The following is a 9895-nucleotide window of genomic DNA, read 5'->3' as shown; positions in this document are numbered from 1 at the left end:
TGGGAGCAGTCGGCAGGGGTAACTATGACTCTCTTAAGGTAGCCAAATGCCTCGTCACTCTGCGAAATGTATTTGAAAACTCGAGGATATCGACGTTGGAGTAACTCAGTCAACGTTAAGGTGGACATGCTGTACCATTTCGCTTCTGCAGGGCTGGCCGCAGTACGAATTAAAGAGAGGAAAGATTCAAAGAAGGGGGAGCAGCGGGCAGCAGTAACTATGACTCTCTTAAGGTAGCCAAATGCCTCGTCATTCTGCGAAATTTATTTGAAAACTCGTGGATATCGTCGTTGGAGTAACTCAGATAACGTTAAGGTGGACAAGTTGCAGCATTTCGCTTCTGTTTGACATTCCGCAGTACGAAATAAAGAGAGGAGGATTCAAAGGATGGGGAGCATCTGGCAGCAGTAACTATGACTCTCTTAAGGGGGGACGTACATGAAAATGACCAAATTTGTGAAAAAAATTTTATTGGCTCTTCATTTACTACATGGTATTGAAATTTCAATTACCAAATATTACGTTCCAATTCCGCTTCTAAGGGGGAAAAAAATAATAATTTGTAATAGCTTGCACAGGGCGACGCCCCCCCATCTTGGTCTTCATCCTCTCGTATATCTATTTATACTGCGTTTTTTTCCAGTTTTGTGCAGTCACAATGCAGGGAACGTTTGTGTACTACATCAAGAAGGCTGTGGAATAATATCTCTGCCGCTGGTTTTATATTCTTTGATTTATAGCGTTTGTTTACGAGTGTTTGTTTGGAATACATTTTTACGAAAGTTGTAAGTAGACTTGTTATTATATTTTGCAGCATGCCGCGTTCTAGTAAGGTGTTTAAAAAGGTTAGAAAGTGTCAAGCTTCTCGATGTAGTAAAGACAACTTGAAAACCAGCCCCATAATAACAAATGGAAACGATACTTCAACCAAGAAAGCGAGTGCTTCGAGAAGGAAAATTGACAGCTGTCAATCACTTGATGATTGTGGCTCAGACACTCAAGCTACTAGTGGTTTTAGGCTTATTGATTTGAAAATACTATCTGATATTATATCATCTGCTTGTGTATGTGCTGACTGTGGTGCAAAAAGTTTGAGATTATATGACGAAGAAAACAGAATTGGAATAGTGTGTATGTTGCATCTTACTTGTGAAAGCTGTCATTCAGACACTGCTTTTAGAACTTCGGCATCAAGTAACCGGATATATGAAGCAAATATGCGTTTAATATATGGCATGAGATGTTTGGGCATAGGCAGGGAAGGTACCAGACTGTTTTGTGGGATCATGAACATGCCACAACCAAGTGCTAGGTACACCACTGGAAATAAAACACTGCTAAGTGCTCTTCAAGAGGAAGTGGAAGAAAACTTGAAGTCCTCTGCAAAGGAAGCTGTGAAGATGAATAGTGAACTAAAGACAGAAGCAGATAACACGCCAGACACCGATTTGTGTGTGTCATGTGATGGAACGTGGATGAAGCGTGGACATACATCACTGTATGGAGTATCATCTGTCATTAGTGTTGATACTGGAAAAATTCTTGACGTTCAGGTAATGAGCAAATATTGCTATAGCTGTGTACTCGGAAAGAGAGCTGGTGAAGTGGAAGAAAATAAGTGGCAGGTTGAACACAAGAAAGTGTGCTGTAGAAATTATTCTGGTTCTAGTGGTGGAATGGAACCTGCAGCTATGAAACTTATGTTCCATCGAAGTGTGGAAAAGTACGGTGTTAGATACACAAAATACCTTGGTGATGGTGACTCCAGCTCCTTCAAAACTGTTTTGGAAAGTGAACCTTATGGTCCCCATTGTGCTATAGAAAAGTTGGAATGTGTTGGACATGTGCAAAAACGAATGGGAGGCAGACTTTTAAAATTGAAACGTGAATTGAAGGGCAGGAAACTTGAGGATGGAAAACTTTTAGGTGGTCCCAACAGACTCACAGACAAAGAAATTCATTCTTTACAAGTGTACTATGGCAAGGCAATAAGGGACAACAGTGGAAATTTGAATAACATGCAGAAGGCTGTGTGGTCTATTTATTTTCATAAACTATCCACAGATGACAAACCTGTACATAATTTGTGTGACATATCGTGGTGCAAATTCAAGCAGGCTGAGCGTGATGGCATGAACTATTCACACAAGCACAGTTTACCTGTGGCTGTTTTAAGTGCTATAAAACCAACATTTAGGTGTTTAGCAGAGCCAGACCTCCTACGAAAGTGTGTGCATGGAAAGACACAAAACCCTAATGAAAGTTACAACTCACTGATTTGGAAACGTTGCCCAAAAACAACATTTGTTTCAACAATTATTGTTGAAATTGCTGCATATGATGCTTGTTTAGTTTTTAACAATGGTAATCTTGGAAGAATAAAAACTCTACAGAGGCTAGGATTTCATCCAGGAGCTTTCACCTATTCAATATTGAAGGACATCGATGACAAAAGAGTTGCTGCGGCTGATATTACAGCCAATAAAATTGAACAGCAGGTTAACCAAAGAAGACAAGCAAAGAAGAGACTGCTTGCAGATGAAGAGGAGTATGCATATGGCTTGCACTAGTTCACACAGAGACGGTAAGACCTAATACAAACACTATCAAATCATTGATTCAGTTTTCCCGTAACTTACATTTTTATAACTTTATGTACCTTTTTCTCAAAAACCACAAAAGGTAGAGAAGTGAAATTTGGTATATGACTAGTCAGTACTATAGTGAAAAATTCTGTGGAAGGAATTTTCATTTAATAAAATAGTAAGGTATTTATGGTAGAAAATATTCCTTAAATTTGATATATTATTTTTCAGGGAAATTGGGAGACCCGTAAAAACTGAACAAAAGAAGATATAAAAATTCTGCTCCACAGAGTTTTGTAATTATTTGGTATGAAAGTGTGTACAAAAATTCATTAACATTGCTCTCACAGTTTTCTCAAAAAAGGAACATTTGTAATTACATTGTTGAAAAAAAATTAATTGTTAATAATTAAAGATGTAAAAGGTCAATAAAAATGAAAATTTAGGTTCATATGCGCATAACATTTCTTAATAACTGTACCAAATTTGGATTGATTATCTTAAAAAATTAGAGTTTTATAAAATACTTTTAAAATTACTGCAGTTTCGTGTACGTCCCCCCTTAAGGTGGCCAAATGCCCCGTCATCCGGCGAAGTACATTTGCTAACTCGAGAAACTCGTAGTGGGAGTAACTGTGACGACGTTAAGGTGGACATACAGTGGCATATCGGTTCAGTAGGACTGGCCATAGCAAGAAAGATAAAGGCCTAAAGAAATGGGAGCAGCCGGCAGGGGTAACTATGACTCTCTTAAGGTAGCCAAATGCCTCGTCACTCTGCGAAATTTATTTGAAAACTCGAGGATATCTACGTTGGAGTAACTCAGACAACGTTAAGGTGGACATGCTGTACCATTTCGCTTCTGCAGGACTAGCCGCAATACGAATTAAAGAAAGGAATGATTCAAAGACGGGGGAGCAGCGGGCAGCAGTAACTATCACTCTCTTAAGGTAGCCAAATGCCTCGTCACTCTGCGAAATTTATTTGAAAACTCGTCGATATCGTCGTTGGAGTAACTCAGGCAACGTTAAGGTGGACAAGTTGCAGCATTTCGCTTCTGCTTGGACATTCCGCAGTACGAATTAAAGAGAGGAAAGATTCAAAGGAAGGGGAGCATCTGGCTGCAGTAACTATGACTCTCATAAGGTAGCCAAATGCCTCGTCATCCGGCGAAGTACATTTGCTAACTCGAGAAACCGGTAGTGGGAATAACTGTGACGACGTTAAGGTGGACATACAGTGGCATATCGGTTCTGTAGGACTGGGCATAGCAAGAATGATAAAGGCCTAAAGAAATGGGAGCAGCCGGCAGGAGTAACTATGACTCTCTTAAGGTAGCCAAATGCCTCGTCACTCTGCGAAATTAATTTGAAAACTCGTGGATATAGTCGTTCTAGTAACAGACAACGTCAAGGTGGACATGTTCCAGCATTACGCATCTGCTTTGACATTCCATAGTACGAAATAAAGAGAGGAGGATTCAAAGGATGGGGAGCATCTGGCAGCAGTAACTATGACTCTCTTAAGGTAGCCAAATGCCTCGTCATCCGGCGAAGTACATTTGCTAACTCGAGAAACTCGTACTGGGAGTAACTGTGACGACGTTAAGGTGGACATACAGTGGCATATCGGTTCAGTAGGACTGGCCATAGCAAGAATGAAAAAGGCCTAAAGAAATGGGAGCAGCCGGCAGGAGTAACTATGAATCTCTTAAGGAAGCCAAATGCCTCGTCATCCGGCGAAGTACATTTGCTAACTCGAGAAACCGGTAGTGGGAATAACTGTGACGACGTTAAGGTGGACATACAGTGGCATATCGGTTCTGTAGGACTGGCCATAGCAAGAAAGATAAAGGCCTAAAGAAATGGGAGCAGCCGGCAGGGGTAACTATGACTCTCTTAAGGAAGCCAAATGCCTCGTCACTCTGCGAAATTTATTTGAAAACTCGAGGATATCTACGTTGGAGTAACTCAGACAACGTTAAGGTGGACATGCTGTACCATTTCGCTTCTGCAGGACTAGCCGCAATACGAATTAAAGAAAGGAAAGATTCAAAGACGGGGGAGCAGCGGGCAGCAGTAACTATCACTCTCTTAAGGTAGCCAAATGCCTCGTCACTCTGCGAAATTTATTTGAAAACTCGTCGATATCGTCGTTGGAGTAACTCAGGCAACGTTAAGGTGGACAAGTTGCAGCATTTCGCTTCTGCTTGGACATTCCGCAGTACGAATTAAAGAGAGGAAAGATTCAAAGGAAGGGGAGCAACTGGCTGCAGTAACTATGACTCTCATAAGGTAGCCAAATGCCTCGTCATCCGGCGAAGTACATTTGCTAACTCGAGAAACTCGTAGTGGGAGTAACTGTGACGACGTTAAGGTGGACATACAGTGGCATATCGGTTCTGTAGGACTGGGCATAGCAAGAATGATAAAGGCCTAAAGAAATGGGAGCAGCCGGCAGGAGTAACTATGACTCTCTTAAGGTAGCCAAATGCCTCGTCACTCTGTGAAATTAATTTGAAAACTCGTGGATATAGTCGTTCTAGTAACAGACAACGTTAAGGTGGACATGTTCCAGCATTACGCATCTGCTTTGACATTCCATAGTACGAAATAAAGAGAGGAGGATTCAAAGGATGGGGAGCATCTGGCAGCAGTAACTATGACTCTCTTAAGGTAGCCAAATGCCTCGTCATCCGGCGAAGTACATTTGCTAACTCGAGAAACTCGTAGTGGGAGTAACTGTGACGACGTTAAGGTGGACATACAGTGGCATATCGGTTCAGTAGGACTGGCAATAGCAAGAATGAAAGAGGCCTAAAGAAATGGGAGCAGCCGGCAGGAGTAACTATGAATCTCTTAAGGAAGCCAAATGCCTCGTCATCCGGCGAAGTACATTTGCTAACTCGAGAAACCGGTAGTGGGAATAACTGTGACGACGTTAAGGTGGACATACAGTGGCATATCGGTTCTGTAGGACTGGCCATAGCAAGAATGAAAAAGGCCTAAAGAAATGGGAGCAGCCGGCAGGAGTAACTATGAATCTCTTAAGGAAGCCAAATGCCTCGTCATCCGGCGAAGTACATTTGCTAACTCGAGAAACCGGTGGTGGGAATAACTGTGACGACGTTAAGGTGGACATACAGTGGCATATCGGTTCTGTAGGACTGGCCATAGCAAGAAAGATAAAGGCCTAAAGAAATGGGAGCAGTCGGCAGGGGTAACTATGACTCGCTTAAGGTAGCCAAATGCCTCGTCACTCTGCGAAATTAATTTGAAAACTCGTGGATATAGTCGTTCTAGTAACAGACAACGTTAAGGTGGACATGTTCCAGCATTACGCATCTGCTTTGACATTCCATAGTACGAAATAAAGAGAGGAGGATTCAAAGGATGGGGAGCATCTGGCAGCAGTAACTATGACTCTCTTAAGGTAGCCAAATGCCTCGTCATCCGGCGAAGTACATTTGCTAACTCGAGAAACTCGTAGTGGGAGTAACTGTGACGACGTTAAGGTGGACATACAGTGGCATATCGGTTCAGTAGGACTGGCCATAGCAAGACAGATAAAGGCCTAAAGAAATGGGAGCAGTCGGCAGGGGTAACTATGACTCTCTTAAGGTAGCCAAATGCCTCGTCACTCTGCGAAATGTATTTGAAAACTCGAGGATATCGACGTTGGAGTAACTCAGTCAACGTTAAGGTGGACATGCTGTACCATTTCGCTTCTGCAGGGCTGGCCGCAGTACGAATTAAAGAGAGGAAAGATTCAAAGAAGGGGGAGCAGCGGGCAGCAGTAACTATGACTCTCTTAAGGTAGCCAAATGCCTCGTCATTCTGCGAAATTTATTTGAAAACTCGTGGATATCGTCGTTGGAGTAACTCAGATAACGTTAAGGTGGACAAGTTGCAGCATTTCGCTTCTGTTTGACATTCCGCAGTACGAAATAAAGAGAGGAGGATTCAAAGGATGGGGAGCATCTGGCAGCAGTAACTATGACTCTCTTAAGGTGGCCAAATGCCCCGTCATCCGGCGAAGTACATTTGCTAACTCGAGAAACTCGTAGTGGGAGTAACTGTGACGACGTTAAGGTGGACATACAGTGGCATATCGGTTCAGTAGGACTGGCCATAGCAAGAAAGATAAAGGCCTAAAGAAATGGGAGCAGCCGGCAGGGGTAACTATGACTCTCTTAAGGTAGCCAAATGCCTCGTCACTCTGCGAAATTTATTTGAAAACTCGAGGATATCTACGTTGGAGTAACTCAGACAACGTTAAGGTGGACATGCTGTACCATTTCGCTTCTGCAGGACTAGCCGCAATACGAATTAAAGAAAGGAATGATTCAAAGACGGGGGAGCAGCGGGCAGCAGTAACTATCACTCTCTTAAGGTAGCCAAATGCCTCGTCACTCTGCGAAATTTATTTGAAAACTCGTCGATATCGTCGTTGGAGTAACTCAGGCAACGTTAAGGTGGACAAGTTGCAGCATTTCGCTTCTGCTTGGACATTCCGCAGTACGAATTAAAGAGAGGAAAGATTCAAAGGAAGGGGAGCATCTGGCTGCAGTAACTATGACTCTCATAAGGTAGCCAAATGCCTCGTCATCCGGCGAAGTACATTTGCTAACTCGAGAAACCGGTAGTGGGAATAACTGTGACGACGTTAAGGTGGACATACAGTGGCATATCGGTTCTGTAGGACTGGCCATAGCAAGAAAGATAAAGGCCTAAAGAAATGGGAGCAGTCGGCAGGGGTAACTATGACTCGCTTAAGGTAGCCAAATGCCTCGTCACTCTGCGAAATTAATTTGAAAACTCGTGGATATAGTCGTTCTAGTAACAGACAACGTTAAGGTGGACATGTTCCAGCATTACGCATCTGCTTTGACATTCCATAGTACGAAATAAAGAGAGGAGGATTCAAAGGATGGGGAGCATCTGGCAGCAGTAACTATGACTCTCTTAAGGTAGCCAAATGCCTCGTCATCCGGCGAAGTACATTTGCTAACTCGAGAAACTCGTAGTGGGAGTAACTGTGACGACGTTAAGGTGGACATACAGTGGCATATCGGTTCAGTAGGACTGGCCATAGCAAGAATGAAAAAGGCCTAAAGAAATGGGAGCAGCCGGCAGGAGTAACTATGAATCTCTTAAGGAAGCCAAATGCCTCGTCATCCGGCGAAGTACATTTGCTAACTCGAGAAACCGGTAGTGGGAATAACTGTGACGACGTTAAGGTGGACATACAGTGGCATATCGGTTCTGTAGGACTGGCCATAGCAAGAAAGATAAAGGCCTAAAGAAATGGGAGCAGCCGGCAGGGGTAACTATGACTCTCTTAAGGAAGCCAAATGCCTCGTCACTCTGCGAAATTTATTTGAAAACTCGAGGATATCTGCGTTGGAGTAACTCAGACAACGTTAAGGTGGACATGCTGTACCATTTCGCTTCTGCAGGACTAGCCGCAATACGAATTAAAGAAAGGAAAGATTCAAAGACGGGGGAGCAGCGGGCAGCAGTAACTATCACTCTCTTAAGGTAGCCAAATGCCTCGTCACTCTGCGAAATTTATTTGAAAACTCGTCGATATCGTCGTTGGAGTAACTCAGGCAACGTTAAGGTGGACAAGTTGCAGCATTTCGCTTCTGCTTGGACGTTCCGCAGTACGAATTAAAGAGAGGAAAGATTCAAAGGAAGGGGAGCAACTGGCTGCAGTAACTATGACTCTCATAAGGTAGCCAAATGCCTCGTCATCCGGCGAAGTACATTTGCTAACTCGAGAAACTCGTAGTGGGAGTAACTGTGACGACGTTAAGGTGGACATACAGTGGCATATCGGTTCTGTAGGACTGGGCATAGCAAGAATGATAAAGGCCTAAAGAAATGGGAGCAGCCGGCAGGAGTAACTATGACTCTCTTAAGGTAGCCAAATGCCTCGTCACTCTACGAAATTAATTTGAAAACACGTGGATATAGTCGTTCTAGTAACAGACAACGTTAAGGTGGACATGTTCCAGCATTACGCATCTGCTTTGACATTCCATAGTACGAAATAAAGAGAGGAGGATTCAAAGGATGGGGAGCATCTGGCAGCAGTAACTATGACTCTCTTAAGGTAGCCAAATGCCTCGTCATCCGGCGAAGTACATTTGCTAACTCGAGAAACTCGTAGTGGGAGTAACTGTGACGACGTTAAGGTGGACATACACTGGCATATCGGTTCAGTAGGACTGGCCATAGCAAGAATGAAAAAGGCCTAAAGAAATGGGAGCAGCCGGCAGGAGTAACTATGAATCTCTTAAGGAAGCCAAATGCCTCGTCATCCGGCGAAGTACATTTGCTAACTCGAGAAACCGGTAGTGGGAATAACTGTGACGACGTTAAGGTGGACATACAGTGGCATATCGGTTCTGTAGGACTGGCCATAGCAAGAAAGATAAAGGCCTAAAGAAATGGGAGCAGCCGGCAGGGGTAACTATGACTCTCTTAAGGAAGCCAAATGCCTCGTCACTCTGCGAAATTTATTTGAAAACTCGAGGATATCTACGTTGGAGTAACTCAGACAACGTTAAGGTGGACATGCTGTACCATTTCGCTTCTGCAGGACTAGCCGCAATACGAATTAAAGAAAGGAAAGATTCAAAGACGGGGGAGCAGCGGGCAGCAGTAACTATCACTCTCTTAAGGTAGCCAAATGCCTCGTCACTCTGCGAAATTTATTTGAAAACTCGTCGATATCGTCGTTGGAGTAACTCAGGCAACGTTAAGGTGGACAAGTTGCAGCATTTCGCTTCTGCTTGGACATTCCGCAGTACGAATTAAAGAGAGGAAAGATTCAAAGGAAGGGGAGCAACTGGCTGCAGTAACTATGACTCTCATAAGGTAGCCAAATGCCTCGTCATCCGGCGAAGTACATTTGCTAACTCGAGAAACTCGTAGTGGGAGTAACTGTGACGACGTTAAGGTGGACATACAGTGGCATATCGGTTCAGTAGGACTGGCCATAGCAAGAATGAAAGAGGCCTAAAGAAATGGGAGCAGCCGGCAGGAGTAACTATGAATCTCTTAAGGAAGCCAAATGCCTCGTCATCCGGCGAAGTACATTTGCTAACTCGAGAAACCGGTAGTGGGAATAACTGTGACGACGTTAAGGTGGACATACAGTGGCATATCGGTTCTGTAGGACTGGCCATAGCAAGAAAGATAAAGGCCTAAAGAAATGGGAGCAGTCGGCAGGGGTAACTATGACTCTCTTAAGGTAGCCAAATGCCTCGTCACTCTGCGAAATTAATTTGAAAACTCGTGGAT

General features: G+C 43.5%; 1 protein-coding gene across 1 annotated transcript; it reads left to right on the top strand.

The window, feature by feature from the left end:
* Positions 1-584: 584 nt before the first annotated feature.
* LOC124551114 lies at positions 585-2879 on the top strand. Its single transcript, XM_047126061.1, has 2 exons — positions 585-2584; positions 2817-2879. The coding sequence occupies exon 1, from the start codon at positions 816-818 to the stop codon at positions 2568-2570; it is 1755 nt and encodes a 584-aa protein (XP_046982017.1). The 5' UTR covers positions 585-815; the 3' UTR covers positions 2571-2584; positions 2817-2879.
* Positions 2880-9895: the final 7016 nt, after the last annotated feature.

Source organism: Schistocerca americana, chromosome 9, assembly GCF_021461395.2.
Source record: "Schistocerca americana isolate TAMUIC-IGC-003095 chromosome 9, iqSchAmer2.1, whole genome shotgun sequence".
NCBI classification, from domain to species: Eukaryota; Metazoa; Arthropoda; class Insecta; order Orthoptera; family Acrididae; genus Schistocerca; species Schistocerca americana.
Note: the sequence above shows the minus strand (reverse complement) of the source record. Positions and strands in the feature narration are given on the sequence as shown.